General features: G+C 43.0%; 2 protein-coding genes across 2 annotated transcripts; both read left to right on the top strand.

The window, feature by feature from the left end:
* Window positions 1–1,328: 1,328 nt before the first annotated feature.
* LOC112270557 (zinc finger CCCH domain-containing protein 1-like) lies at window positions 1,329–1,998 on the top strand. Its single transcript, XM_024458231.1, has 2 exons — window positions 1,329–1,692; window positions 1,796–1,998. Exons 1-2 carry the CDS (start codon window positions 1,329–1,331, stop codon window positions 1,996–1,998), a joined length of 567 nt encoding a protein of 188 aa, XP_024313999.1.
* A 7,600-nt stretch (window positions 1,999–9,598) lies between these two features.
* On the top strand, window positions 9,599–10,101 carry LOC104583030 (zinc finger CCCH domain-containing protein 1). The gene is made up of 2 exons (XM_010234690.1): window positions 9,599–9,749; window positions 9,863–10,101. The coding sequence occupies exons 1-2, from the start codon at window positions 9,599–9,601 to the stop codon at window positions 10,099–10,101; spliced, it is 390 nt and encodes a 129-aa protein (XP_010232992.1).
* Window positions 10,102–15,761: the final 5,660 nt, after the last annotated feature.

Raw genomic sequence — 15,761 nt, 5'->3', positions numbered from 1 at the left:
CGATAAACTATATCTGGAGAAGGAGCTTGCACTGCAAAATCTGATTTGGAGGCTAACAAAAAGGCTGAAGATCTACGATCACTTGTGCTCGCGTCCTTTGTTTTGGTATTTAAATTTGTGAAATGTGCGTTACCCTACCGTTACCCAAGTCCAAAGCAGTTGATTTGATTTCTTCTTTTTTTTTGCGAGAAGGCCAACGACATATATTAAATCAACCAACTCTTGCAAGAACCATCTTTAAAATGAAATAAAAATTACACACAAGTCCTCGTGGAAAAACATCGTCGAGATCATCTTTCTCTTGCACTCGCCGGCGGCATGCCGAGAGCGAAGCTCGATGCTCCTTTGGACCTCTGAACCATGTCGGAGACAGAAAATGTTGTTGCCGTAGCTAACTTTTTGGGAGAGAAGAGGAACGGGAAATGGAGGCTAGGGTCCTTGTAGTGATTTTCATATGACAAAGAAGAAATGTGGAATACACCGGGCGAACAAATTTCTGGGATGGTTTTTTTTGGGCCGACGACAAAGATTAGCGCTAAACCTCCAATTTTAGCGCTAAATCATCTTAACTATAGCAGGACTACTCCCTAGCGATGCTATAGTGCCCTATTTAAAACTATGCTAGCATCCATGCATTCCCGTTTCTTCTTGCTACTTGTTTGCTAATAGCTTGAATTAATATGAACACCTCACTCACCCAAGCAGCTGCCAAGCGAGTACTAGTTGAGTGTTTCAAAGTTTATGTGAACGTCTATTTGTATGTAATCTTCATGGCAACGGTGTCCGGTTTCAAAAAATAAAATAACAAATTCATGGCAACGGTGTCATCGCCGGCCGCTAGCAACGTTGGTACGTATACGGCTTCTCTGCCTCTACTCCACCGGTGACGTTAGGCTAGCGTTGCCTCTCGACTTGCTTCTTACGTGCAGGGCAAAGTTCTTACAAAGCCTCCACTGCATAAGTATACGCAAGGCCCATCATGCATGCCAGGCCCAAAATGCAGAAATTCTCCTCACCATTTGCAAAACGTGCTAGCTAAGGAAGCACTAGTGGACAGAGCAGGAAAGAAACGGAGCTAGCAAACGCGCGCTGAATGGCAATCGGCCAATTCTCAAGCTGGCCGGAGCCAGCCAAGCACTGAGCTGCCGCAATTAATCCCTTCCAAGTTCTAACCTGACCCCGATTGCGGCGGCGGAGGCAGAGGCGCAGGGGCGCTCCCCTAGGTCTGAATCTCTCGCTATAAATCCCTCTCCTCCTAGCTCCATTTCTCCCATCCTCCGGCCGCCGCCGCAACCCAAGTAACTTAGCTAGGGTTTTCTTTTCTCACCATGGAGAGAGAGCAGAGGGAGACCACGCGCAAGAACATCATTGTGGTGGAGCCCGGCGAGAGGCCGCCGCAGCGCCCGCCGCCGCCGGAGCGCTCCTCGGACGGGATTGTCCTGGCGGTGGGGAGGCAGCAGAACTTCCAGCTGGACCCACCGCTGCCGGCAAAACTCTTCTACAAGACCAAGCTATGCGTGAACTATGACACAAGCGGCCGCTGCTTCTTCGGGGAACACTGCGCCTTCGCGCACGGCGTCGCCGAACTGCGCCGCCCGGATGTCGACATGGGTGACAAGATATGCCACAACTTCAGGTATAACGGCACATGCTACTACGGGGAGAATTGCATCTTCTCCCATGCGTCACCAGGTACGCTCACGCTCGCTAGCTATAGCTAGATCACGGCTCTTACGCAACACGACCTCACGGATCTATTGATTGTCTCGTTTTTCTTTGTCCTCGTTCGTTTTAGGTCTGGCGATTCGCAATCCATCTGCTGGGCGCGAGATGCCTGCGGCTCCGGGGAGGGCCTTCCCGCCGGTGCCTGCGCCGGCCGTGCGTGAGCGTCCCCATCCGGAGGAGCAGGAGGCTGGTGCCAGAAGGGTCAGCAACCTGGAGCGTCTGAGCTGGAACAAGACCGGCGGCACCTACGGGGACTGGCCCGAGCAGTACTGAGCGCAGGACTTGACCACCATGCGTCTAGCTAGTTATCAAGATTTATTACCGCCGTTTCCTCTCTTGTACCAGCAATCTGCTGTCTTAGCGAATAATTGTCCCATTCTTATATATGGATGCGTGTTTTTCGACTGTCATGCGGAGACCCCCTTTGTCCTTTTCCCTGTCATGCGGAGACCCCCTCGAGGGATCCAGTTGTGCCGCCAAATATCTCCACAGATTTTCCATCTCCCACACGCCAAATATACCCCTTCTTGAGAAGCCCAGGCCATGCCGGCAGATCCCCTGCCAAATCGATGAGGAGGACCAACTAAATGCATGTTTTTTTGGAAAATCTACAGAAAGAACCAAGTTAATTATAATGATAATGTAATTCACAATTGTAAGATGTTTTCTTCATGGATCGAAGATATTAAATTGCAGTTTAATTATTACCCTTTTCAGGTTCGATCTAAATATTGCGCAACCAAAATTACATAACACCACAGCTGGCTCTTTTGCTTCAAGCTCACACATTGATTTTGACCCTTCAAAATCAAAACGTCTCATATGGCATCCAAGGTTTGTCTTGTCACCTCACAATGAAGTGCATCTTTCTAACTGCACTATACTCTAAAAAACAATTGCTCATATTGTCTTCCTATTTTGTTATGCATTTTGCATCATGAATGTGTGGTGTATGAAAGATCTTCTGTACTTACAGTTGTGTACTCATATTTTGTGGACAAATCCCATGTTTCTTACCTTAATTTAGGGTCTCCTTGTATGAAGGTTTTCTCTCTGGCGTGGAGTGCGATCACTTAGTATATGTGGTAATTTATTCTATTTTCACAACTCAGTCCCTGTATTTCATGTTATTTTTAAACCTTGTCGTGTCCTGTATTGAAGCTTATGTTTTTATTATTGCAGGCACATTTTAATATAGAATAATCTTTACTTGTTAATGCTGCTGCTAGAAATATTACCCAGAGCAGTACAGATGCAAGCTTCAAATTTCAGCTGGGCGATAGCAAGGTGACATGCTGCTTTTTATCATATTTTGATGAGTAGCTATTTGGCAACAATGCAGAAAATGCAATGCAAATGAGAGATTGAGTCTCTATTTACTAATTTAGTTACCATTTTATCTGTCGGTTAATGCTTAACCATATATGATAATGAAATAAGATTTTGTTTTCCTTGATAGTACAACCTGCAAAGAAAATGCACATTTATTCACCATAATTTTGATCTCTACTACATATATAGTACTCACTCCGATCCAAAATAAGCCCTCAGTTTTGAACTAGGAGTTCAAAACAACTGAGACACTTATTTTGGATCGGAGGTAGTAGATGTTAAAACTTTTACACATTTTAGAATATGAATGTAGGGTGTACTACTAAGCATGGACTGTTCTGGTTCTAAATATTGATGTATTGTACTCCTGAAGGACATAGTGGTTTTGAAGATTGAAGATAGGATATCATTATGGAGTTTTGAACTATAGGCTTAGTCCAAAATTGTAATATGTCAATCATTTTTTATTAACATTAATTCCTTATTGATAATATATATATGCATCAATATTATTTCATTAATGTTCAATATTCATATTTCATAATTATATCCATCGAATTTCATTGCAATACCAATATTTTAAATCAATTTCATTGCAATACCAATGTTTTAATCAAATATCAATTCACATGTGGGAGTGGATGCCACATGTTGGCTAGCTTATGGGTGGTCCGGCCGACTCGATCTGGTACGTACATATCGGAGAGGTAGAAAGACTTTGTGAGTGATGCTTGCATGCCACAGTATGTGCACTTGTGCTGCCCTGCACTTTGGCTTATCTTGCTCTTTTAAACGTCTAGTAGCTAGGATCTATGCTTGGGACAAGATGGCAATGGAGCGGATCTTGGCAGGCAAGGTGCTTTAGGATTCAAGCCCATATTAATCTCATCGCCCATTGCCCCCTAATGTGCATATGAAAAATATTACTGTTCCAAAACTCTACGGCATGATGTCCCGTGTTCGGTTACGGTAGTCCAACTACATGCCATACAATGCGGCGCTGTAATTCAAAACTAGACTTCATAAGGAAGCACTAATTAATAGTAGAATAAAAGCCTTATTAATAGTAGTGTACTGTTATATTACTATTCGGAAAATCTACCGTGCATTGTGCATGTGTTTGGTCATATGGTGGCCTGACTCCGAGTCGTATATATATAATAGTGGAGTGATTCAAACAAGGACTTCCTAGGAAAGCATCAATACTAGAATAATAAAAGCCTCGTCTGCTAGGTATATGTTATATTAGACTGTAATAGGGCGCGTTGCCGCGCCCAACTGTATAGTTGAGAAGGGCAGGTTTGGTGTAATTAATACTCCCTCCGTCTCATATTATGTGACTTTCTATTACATGTATCTAGACGTTTTTTATGCATGGATACATTCATATTTGGACAAATTTGAGTCACTTAATATGAGACGGAGGAAGTATGATAGGATAACTTTACGCTCATTATATCATATTAGTTTAAAATCAAGGTGAACATAACACTGAACTGGAAATGCCAGCCCAAAATGAAACCTTATGTTGTACCAATATAAGAAAATTCAGGAAAAAAAATTAGGTGACCGACGTGGCTACGAAACTGGACCCTCAGTACCAGATTAAAGACCCTATATCAGTACCGGCTACGAAACTGGACCCTCAGTACCAGATTAAAGACCCTACATCAGTACCGAGCTGATGTGAACATAACAATTAATTCTTGCAAACTCTTTCTTACTTCTTGGTTGGTTTGATGGCGCCTCATGAAACATCACTACGTTTTCAAAATTTCCTATGATTGGTGAAAGAGTTCCATAATAGTCCAAAGAGCAATGCAAATACTTTTCCTGCGGCATGCTCAATGATCGACTCAAATGATATTAGATAATATTATACTTCACCTACCAAAAGGATGCAATGAAAATCACTCATTAAACAGGCTTATGGGCCAATGATGCAAGAAAATCACTCATTAAACAGGCTTACGGGCCTTTTACTTGGCAAAAACTGAACTGCAAATGGTAATCACCAGACAAAAGTTTCATACATTTACAAAAACGACTATAACTAATTTGCAAGCCAATATTCTTGTAGTTGCTTCATCAAAAAGAGATGTTCCTACCATATATAGTTTCTGATCTAGTATCAATAGCCAATTATATGCCACGTAAAAGATGTAGAAAGTACATTACCGATCAGAAAAGAGAACACAGTGAAATGATTAGAGCTCCATTCCCTTTCTCAAAAATAAAGCTCCATTGTTGATTAGCCATAGCAGCTAATTACCCAGCTCCAGCGATCAACAGCCATAGATTCCTGCATTAGAACCAAGGACATCATTAGAGACCATCTGCGGATTAACTAATTAAAGAACATTAGATAGGACACTGCAAAGGAGAAGTAATTAGAAACATACAATCTAATCCGAACCAAGGACGAGAATAAAAGGATGGGGAATGAGCATGCCACCGGTCCCCAAACAACCGAAAACTCTTACGAATTATGATTTACCGTTCTATATATCCTGCTCAGAACGTCGGCAATGAATACAATGCATTCACAATAGCAGGAAGCAAATCGGGGACATCAAGCAAATAATTAAGATATATGCATAAAGATAGATGTAAAGTAGTCAGAACTAACCTGGCCAGGAGCCATTTGCTTGGATGTCATGAACCCTCGAATTTGTTATGAGCCTGTAGCAATACCACCAACAAAACCCCATCAAAACCAGATCATGTGCTCGTCAATATAAGAGAAAGATGACGATGACGAAGATTGGAAAAAATAAACAGGAGCATACAACAAACAAGTTGGGGAAAGAATAAATGGAAGGGGCTGATTCTTTTTGTGATTTGGACTACTGTCTAAACAAATTAATTGCACACAATGGTATGTAAAATAGGTATTGATACTGCCACACATTAGAAAATGCTACTATTACTTATGAGGAGATAATCTCCTGGCTTTCATGCAAGCAATTAATCTTGTTTGACCAGCTACATGACCCCTTGTATTTGAACAGAAAAAAAGATCAACTCATATTATAACGAAGACATATAGAATCAGTACTTTTCACCACAATATCTTTTCCCCTATGTCATATATTGAGAAAATCAAAAAAAAATTGTGGTAACTTGAATCGCTTTGAGAACAAATATAATCGGGCATTTCATACGAATATCAGGTGCTAACAATTGTCATAAGCTTCTTGATATTGTACTTTGGCATGCCTTCTTTGGCAAAGTTGTAAAGTCATTCAGTGGACAATTTTGTACTTATTTTAGATTGATTTGAACTGCTAATTAATTATTACTATGAGAGATTGCAGATGAAACTTGCACATCAGAGATGATTAATTCTTGAAGTACAGCTATCTTTTTATTATATTTCACTCCTATACCATCATAGAATTTGATACCATACAAATATCTTGCAGCATTGCAAATATGCCTAACTTGGCAACCTGAAGCTAACTCAAGGGTGCAAATTAAAATCTAACGCCAGAGTTAGTAATTGGAAGGGAGGAGGAATTAAGATGAACCTGGATGTAACCGGAAGCAGATTAGGAACCCCCTCCCGCAAGAACAGTACAGAATCCATGATATGGCGTAGATTAGTGCTGAAAAGGGAGAGGATAGATATCATATGGCATGGAAAAAAAATATGAATGTACCTAGGCAACAATCATTGCTGCCGGCAGAGAGAAGGTGAAAGGCATTAGGCAAGGAGGAAGAAAGAAGAATATATAGAGGAGCAATGGAGGAGAAGAATGCCAAGGAGCAGCAACTGCCGTTGCTGGGAATCATGGCAGAAGAAAATGAAGCCGCACACCAAACGGCCAGAAGTGAATGCGGGAGGGCAGGCGGCGCGCGCCGACGGATGGGCAGGAGAACGGCACGGAGAGGAGGCGATTTCTGGAAGGCCGGACGCCCAACGGGCCAGCGAGCGGCAGGCCGGGAGGACGAGCCGCCTCACGCACGGGAGCAGAGGAGGGAAGGGGAGGCCAATGGCTGCGTTAGGCAGCGGAAGAGTTCTCGGCAGCGCTGCGAAAGGTTCAGCTTTTTTTTTCCTAGTGGGCTAACTGGACAATGGCTGCGTTAATGGTCTGCGGCCCACTTAACCAGCGTTGAGCAGCGCCCCTCCACCACGGGTCCGACGGCCAGATACATCAGTGGTTTCAGATCAAACGGCTGACGTGGCAAACGGGCTGAGATGGCTTGGAGTCTCCTGCATTTTGTTGTCTCTAATTACTATTCAAAATTTAGCGTGCGTTGTGCACGTGTTCGGTCGTATGGTGGTTCAACTCCATGCCATATATATGATGGCCCTGCAGGCGCGCATGCTCATCCGAACTAATGGAGGGTTGATTGATGTGGGTAGGGCTTGGTTGGGGTTGCGCATGGAGAAATTGTTCTGTTGAAGTTCTTTTAATTACTATTTACTTGATTTGTAACATCACAACATGCTTGATTTATGAATTCTTACCAATTTGCTATAAAATGTTAATTTGATGGCAACTTAAGAAAGAGCCGAGTTAATTATATATAATGAGAAGGTAATTCAAAATTGTAAGATGTTTTCTTCAATTATTTCTCCATGGAAGATATTCTCCCACAGTGCGATAAGCGTTGTACTTAATACTACGATTATTATTTTTGCCCCACTACGTACTACAATTGACCTTCTAAGACCAGACCCGCAGTGTCCACGGTGCATGTCATATGGAAAATTATCGTAGCCATAGCACTGCCATACATCTTGCAAGTAATTAAGATCCTCTTGCTGGGTTCTTTCTTCTTCTTTTTTGCGCTGGATCCTCCTGCTGTTTTAACCCTCTGCGAGGATCTTCTCTGCTTGGATTTGGGTGACTGGTCCCAGGAGGGTGTGTTTCTATTTAAGGATGAAATGTGTAGGGCCAGTTTGGTTCAATTTCTAGGATTAGACCTTTGGTGGTTTATGTTTTCATTCATGTCGATTTTGCCATGGTCAACCCAAGAAGATTGATATGAAGTTAATCAGTGAGAATCTCAAAATGAAATCAGGTAGGGTTCAAAAGAACCAAAGTAATCTATTGAACATAACATTACAAAAATATGAGAGTTAATTAGTTTAAATTAGCTTGAATGAAATACTTTGATGATATTTATGATTACGGCAAAGTTTCATCATTTGAAAAAACATAAAAAATCATGGCAACGGTGTCATCACCGGCCGCGGCTAGCAACGTTTTTTTTAGGGAAAAGATTGTCGGTTCCGTCATTCGATTAGATAGAAAGAAAAACTGTACAGAGGGCCCTAAACAAAGGCCGCCGGGAGGAGGGGGAGAAAAAACCCGAAAAAGAGAGCTAGGAAAGCCTAATCTCCCGGGTTAGAAGAGCACGCCCGGGATCTACTCTGGATCTCCTCCCAAATCAAATGAGCAACCTCAAGGGCAGGAAGAGCTCTGTTCCTCCAAAGATCCTCCTCTTTCGCTCCTTCCAGATCCCCCACCAAGAATATATGAGATGACCACTCGTCTAGCGCTTCTCGTTCTTCGGAAGGCCTAGGATGTGAGAGTCCTGGTGGTCGTTGATGGATCTAGAAGCGGCGTCGATGATCTGCACCGACTTTCAAGTGGAAATCGCCGAACTGCACCGACTTTCAAGTGGAGTGCATGGTGAAGACGGAAAAACGACTCGATTGAACGCTACATAAACCACCCGGACTGGTGGAAACCATCCCGGACTGGTGCATTAATTACACTAAACTTAGTCCAACATGACTTTTCCATATTGCTTTCGGACTTTGCGAAAACATATGTAACATTGATTTATGTACGAAATATAGTCAAAAATGTTTCAACATGACTATTTTACCCGACTCGATTGATTTATGAACGATACATATGTTTTTGGCAAGGGATGGAGCCGTCGGGGAACCAGGCATGGAGCCAAGGTATCCGGCTTCTCTGCCTATATATGAACCGGTGACGTTGGCCTAGGCGTTGTCCCTCGAGTCTCGACCTTCTTATTACGTGGGCAAAGCCCACCAAGAGAGCGCCCCCGCGCGCCAGTCGATGCCAGTACTGGACAGAACAGGAAAGAAACGGACGCAAACGCGCGGTGAATGGCAATCGGCCAATTCTCAAGCTGGCCGGAGCTAGCCAGCCAATTAGCAACCTGGCCGGAGCCAGCCAAGCACTGAGCTGGTGCAATTAATCCCTTCCAAGCTCTAACCTGACCCCGATTGCGGCGGAGGAGACGCTCCTGGCTATAAATCCATCTCCTCCTGGCTCCGCATTTCCCATCCCTCCGGCCGCCGCCGCAACGACCCAAGTAACTTAGCTAGGTTTTTCTCTTCTTACCATGGATAGGGAGAGGGAGACAACGCCCAAGGATCACGTGACCGTAGTGGAGCCCGGCGAGAGGCCGCCGGAGCGCTCCTCGGACGGGATTGTCCTTGGGGGGGGGGGGGGGGGGGGGGCGCACGCAGCACTTCCTGGACACGGCGCCGCCGGCAGCGCTCTTCTACAAGACCAAGCTATGCGTGAACTACGACACCAGCGGCACCTGCATGTTCGGCGCCGATTGCGCGTTCGCGCACGGCACGGTCGAACTGCGCCGCCCGCGAGTCGAGGATGGCCGGATGTGCTACAACTTCATGTATAAAGGTACATGCTACTGCGGGGAAAACTGCATCTTCTCCCATGCGTCTGCCGCACCAGGTACGCTCCGGCCCCCGCTCGCTAGCTAGCCAGATCACGGTCTCCAGCAACACGTTCTAACGGATCTTGTCTTGTTCTGTTTTTTTTTTTTTTGCCATACTCGTTCCTTTTAGGTCTGGCGATTCGCAATCCTTGGGAGCTGATGCCGGTGGAGGCGCGGAGGAGCGAGACGACCCCGTCCGTGACTGTGAGGAGCGAGACATCGTCGGCTTCTGGGAGGGCCTTCCCGCCGGCCGTGCATCAGGTGCCGCAGGAGCAGGAGGCTGCAGGTGGCAGAAGGATCAGCAACCTGGAGCGTCTGAGCAGGAAGAAGACCACCGGGATCTATGGGGACTGGCCCGAGCAGTTCTGAGCGCAGTATACTTGACCACCGTGTGCGTCTAGTTATCAATTTACCGCCGTTGCTAGCTCTTGTACCAGCAATCTGCTGTCTTAGCGAATAATTGTCCCATTCTTATGGCTGTGCGTTTTCGACTGTTATGCTATTCATTCATGTATTCCGTGTAATATCCGTGTGACAGTATCTGCAATGTTATCCCCTTTGTAAGAACATGAATATCTTATTTGATCTCAATTTCTCGGCGGGCCTCATAGCCGGAACTCGGAACTTCTTTCCTAATGGTTATAGCATGGAATGGAAGAGATTACCGGACCTGTTTATTTACTGGGAAGGAGCAGATCGAGCTCGATCCAGAGTCTAGTCTTCTAGAACTGCAACAAATAGCTTAATTAATAGAAGCCACAGGCCGATGTGTTGGTGTCTATGTCCCAACAAATATAATGTGTTTCAATTTAAGGACGAACCGTTTATGGCTGTGGTCTGATTGTATTTCTAGGATCAGATCTTTATCCGTGTACATTTCCATTCATGTGCACACTAGTTCTTAATTTATGCATGCATGATCAACCTAAGTTGCCTTGTCTGCAGATTGATTTGAAGTCTAATCACAATCTTGCCCCGTCTCGTCTCCGTGTCAGCATAGTCCTCACTATTTTGAGTTAATCGGTGATCAGATGGTCAGAATGACATTAGGTTCAATTCATAAGGCTTGAAGTAAACTATTGAACATAACATGCATTACCAAAATATGTACTGGGCGCAGAGCCGTAGGCCTATGGACATCGCGCCACTTCTCTTTGCTCGCTCCAGGAGGAAGAACAGATGCATTTTCCAGGTGTTGCTGGATGAGAGATGGATTCGGGACCTCAATGGGCCTCTCTCTGCTGATGAGCTTGCGGAATTTGTCACTCTCTTCGGCATCGTTTCCCAGGTTCAGCTCACTGAAGGCATTGCGGACGCTATTTGCTGGAAGCTCTCCTCCTCAGTGTCATACACCTCTAGTTCTGCCTATTTAGGTCAATTCCAGGGCTGATCAGGCGGCCATTTGATAAGCTTTTTTGGAATTGCTGGGCGCCGGAGAAATGCAAGTTTTTGCTTGGCTTCTTGTCCAGCATAGGGTGCCCACGGCTGATCTGCTTGCGAAGAAAGGCTTGACCAACAACAAGTGGTGCCCATTTTGTTTGCATAACCTGGAGAGTGTTGTGCATATTTTTCGGCAGTTTATGTTTCCTCGCCAGGTTTGGACTGCTATCGCGGCGTGGATCAGGTGTGCGGGCTTCGACCCCTCCTGCTGGGAGCCGAATGATTCGATGGAAAGTTGGTGGCTGCATAGGAATGAGGTGGCCAGGGCAGCGACCTCTAAGGCGGTTGGGTGTGATGCCACGTCTCTTTTTCTGCTCACCCTTTGGTCTATTTGGTAGTAGAGGAACAACCGCATTTTCAATCTTAAGAGATTGCCGGCCGCCGGAGTGGTCTCCATCATCAAGAATGAGGCGGCGATGTGGAGCTTGATGGATACTTGGGGACTTGAGAAGCTGGTCTCCGGAACGGATGATGTTCCTTGATACTCCCTCTGTTCCATAAAGATTGGCACGGTTTTGAACTAGCTCTAGTTTAAAACCATGCCAATCTTTATGGAACGGAGGAAGTACCTTTTTAGCTCGTTTGATCCCCTTGTACATTGCATTCTTTTTTTGTTTTGTTTTGATCATTCTTGTACTCTCGGGTTAAGGTTCCCCTTGACCTTCTTTGATATATGAATGGTACGCCGTACCGTTAATTTCGTCAAAAAAAAATGTACCGGAGTTATAAGCTTATAGATTGAATGAAATACTTTGATGATATTTACAACTTTTGAGAGGAGCTGTTATGATTGAACAAAAGCAAGATTTCAAAGATCCTGGAACTTTTTTCACAAATTGAATATAAGTCAGAATTCCTAGCCAGTGAGGCATTAATAGTTGGATTAAACCCTCTTCTAGATATAATATTTTTATATTACTGTTCCAAAAATCCACCGCATGATGTCGGTTACTGTGGTCCAACTACATGCCACACAATGTGGCAATTCAAACCTAGACTTCATAATGAAGCACTAACAGTAGAATAAAAGCCTTATTCAGTGGCGGATTCAATTCAAAGTCTAGGGCTAAACTAGGTTAATTGTACGGCTAATCCTTTATTAGCTAGTTTTTTTTAATCAAATCATCACTACAGCAAACCTGTATGATCTGGACCACACCTAGGCTGCAGCCCCATTTGCCCTAGGCGTGATTCCACCCCTGGCCTTATTAATAGTAGTGTACTTATATCACTATATTCAGAAAATCTATCGCGCATTGTGCGTGTGTTTGGTCGTGGTCTGACTCCGAGCCGTATATATAATAATGGAGCGATTCAAAGAAGGACTTTTAATAGTATAATAAAAGCCTCGTCTAGGTATATGTTATATTACTATTCGAAAAGTTAGTGTGTGTTGCGCACATGTTCGGTCCTATGGTGGTTCAACTCTGCCATATATACGACGGCCGTGCAGGCGCACATGCTCATCCGAATTAATGGAGGGTTGATTGATGTGGGTAGGGCTTGGTTGGGGTTGCGCATGGAGAAACTGTTCTGTTGAAGTTATTTTAATTACTATTTACTTGATTTATAACATTACAACATGCTTTATTTATGAATTCTTACCAATTCGCTATAGAAAAATGCTAATTTGATGGAAACTTAAGAAAGGCCGAGTTAATTATATATATATAATGAGAATGTAATTCAAAATTGTAAGATGTTTTCTTCAATTATTTCTCCATGGAAGATATTCTCCCACAGTGCGATAAGTGCTGTACTTAATACTATGATTATTATTTTTGCCCCACTAAAATTGACCTTCTAAGACCAGACCCACAGTGCCTGCAGTGCATGTCATACGCAAATCATATGAAAATTATCGTAGCCATAGCACTGTCATACGTCTTGCAAGTAATAAGATCCTCTTGCTGGCTTCTTTTTTTTTTTGCGCTGGATTTTAACCCTCTGCTAGGATCTTCTCTGCTCGGATTTGGGTGACTGGTCCCAGGAGGGTGCGTTTCTATTTAAGGATGAATTGTGCAGGGCTAGTTTTGCTCAATTTCTAGGATTAGATCTTTGGTGGTTTATGTTTTCATTCATGTTGATTTTTGCATGGTCAACCCAAGTCTCCTACAATGAAGATTGATATGAAGTTAATCAGTGAGAATCTCAAAATGAAATTAGGTAGGGTTCAAAAGTACCGAAGTAATCTATTAAACATAACATTACCAAAATATGGGAGTTAATTAGTTTAAAGGTTGAATGAAATACTTCGATGATATTTATGACTAAGGCGAAGTTTTCATCATTTGACAAAACATATATATTTGAGAGATCCTAGAAGATTTTTCATAATTGATAGTCATATGGCGGTCCAACTCCACTCCGTACAATCGGGCAATTCAAAGCGATACATCATAGGGAAGCATATAATGAAAGACTCGTCTAGGTACTTCTATATTAATATTCGGAAAATCTACTCATGTGTTTGGTCTCGTATGTCGTTTAAATTCTGAGGGCGGGATGATGTGCGGCATGAATTTGTTGGGTCGCTCGCTTGGATATTGTTTATGCTGAAGTCCTTTTAATTGTTATTTACTTGATTTATAACATTACAACATACTTGGTTTCATGACTTCTTACCAATTCCACTACTAAAAAATGTCAACTACAGAAAGAGCCAAGTAAATTATATATAATGAGAATGTAATTCACAATTCTAAGATGTTTACTTCATGGAAGGTATTAACATCGAATTCAATTATTATTACCTTTTCAGGTTTCAATAACCAAAATTAGTAAACACCATGGTTGATATTGGCTCTTTTACTCTACGCACAAGCATTGATTTTTACCCTTTGAAATTAAACTTTGATCATGCCATCCAAGGCTTGTCTCGTCACCTCACTATAAAGTTATATCCTTCTAACTTCACTGTACTGACAGAAAACAATTTCTCGTGTTGTTTTACTATTTAGTTTTATCCAGTTTTGCATGGTCAACCCAAGTCTCCTACAAAAGACAATTTATCCAAGGCTTGTCTCGTCGTGCCTCACGACTGCAGCACGGAATTGTTCAACCAAAGCACAATGAAAACAAGTTTAGCCCTGTTGTTAAAGTTGCCACTATCAGAATTGTTTTGGCTATTGATGTCGCGATCTCTAGGGTTGGTGTCTCAGGAAATTGGATGTACATAATGCGTTCATTAATGGTGTTCTGGAACAGAAGGTCTATCTCAGTCAACCCTCAGGTTATGAAAAACGTCAATATCCTGCTTTATGTCTGCAAGCTTGATAAAGCTCTACATGGTCTTACACACGCTGATCCTTGTGCATGGTATTCTCGGTTAAGCACTAATCTTGTTAGACTCGGTTTCTGCCCATCTAAATCTGATACTTCAGTAGTCTTCATATTTACTAAGGCTGGTGTGACTATATTTGTTAGTGACATCATTGTTAGAAGTTCTTCTCAAAATGCTATGACGATCTTTTAGAAGACCTTCGAACATATTTCGCTCTCAAGGGTATCAAGGCCCTTCACTATTTCTTGGGGATCGATCATAATGGGAATCATGGTGATCTTCTACTCACCCAAGAAAAGCAAATGCAGCTGATCTTCTTGAAAGAACGGGTATTAGTGTATGGTAACCATGTCCTACACCCCTTACATTTACAGAAAGTTATCAGCATATTCCGGTGAGCTACTCAGTGGTGATGATGCCACACGATATCGCAGCATTGTTGGTGCATTATAGTATTTGACTCTCAGCCGTCCTGATATTGCATTCTCAGTTGATAAAGTATGTCAGTATCTACATGCTCCTACAACTGAACTTGGACAGCAGACAAACGGATTTTGAGATACATTAAAGGATTTGTGTGTCTCGGTTTAACCTTTAAAAGATCACAGTCTCTATTACTCAGTGCGTTTCTCGATGTGCATATTGGGCAGCTGGTTGTGCTGACGACAAAAGGTCTGCAGATGGCTTTGCATTATTTCTTGGTGGAAACTTAATATCCTTGGAGTGCCAGGAAACAAGCCACTGTATCCCGGCCAAGTACTAAAGTAGAGTACAGAGCTCTTGCAAATGGGACTGCCGAAACAATTTGGGTGCAGTCAATATTAAAGGAATTGGGTGTGACACAGAATAGAATTCCATGTCTTTGGTATGAGACATATATGTCAGCCATCAATCCAGTTTTTCATGCAAGGAAAAAGAATATTGAAATTGACTTCCATTTTGTGCGTGAGAGAGATGCGCAGAAATTATTGGAAATTCGATTCATCCCCTCTGGCGATGAACTTGCAGATGGCCTCATGCTGGCCAGTTGGGCTACTCAGAAAATTCATACACAATCTCAACCTATCAAGATATATATGTTGAGTTGTGGGAGAAAGTTAACAAAAAGATCTCTACTAAGCTAGATGGTTCAGTACTTCAGTAGAAACGTGTTTGTACCTATCCGCAGTAGAGATAAAGGCGAGATCAGTTTGAATGTCTTGTATCCTAACCAATGTAACAAACCTTAGTCAGGTGTTCGACTCAATCAATAAATACCACGCGGCCCCTACGGGGTAGATACGCTTAACAGTTTGCAATCTAGAAG

This window comes from Brachypodium distachyon, chromosome 2 (assembly GCF_000005505.3).
Source record: "Brachypodium distachyon strain Bd21 chromosome 2, Brachypodium_distachyon_v3.0, whole genome shotgun sequence".
Taxonomy (NCBI): domain Eukaryota; kingdom Viridiplantae; phylum Streptophyta; class Magnoliopsida; order Poales; family Poaceae; genus Brachypodium; species Brachypodium distachyon.
This window is presented reverse-complemented; position numbering and strand designations above follow the sequence as displayed.

Bases quoted from the DNA above. Each gene is read 5' to 3' on its own strand.
- LOC112270557 (XM_024458231.1), top strand. From the start codon at position 1,329: ATGGAGAGAGAGCAGAGGGAGACCACGCGCAAGAACATCATTGTGGTG. The intron at 1,693-1,795 runs GTACGCTCACGC...CGTTCGTTTTAG, and splicing joins CTTCTCCCATGCGTCACCAG to GTCTGGCGATTCGCAATCCA.
- LOC104583030 (XM_010234690.1), top strand. From the start codon at position 9,599: ATGTTCGGCGCCGATTGCGCGTTCGCGCACGGCACGGTCGAACTGCGC. The intron at 9,750-9,862 runs GTACGCTCCGGC...CGTTCCTTTTAG, and splicing joins CCATGCGTCTGCCGCACCAG to GTCTGGCGATTCGCAATCCT.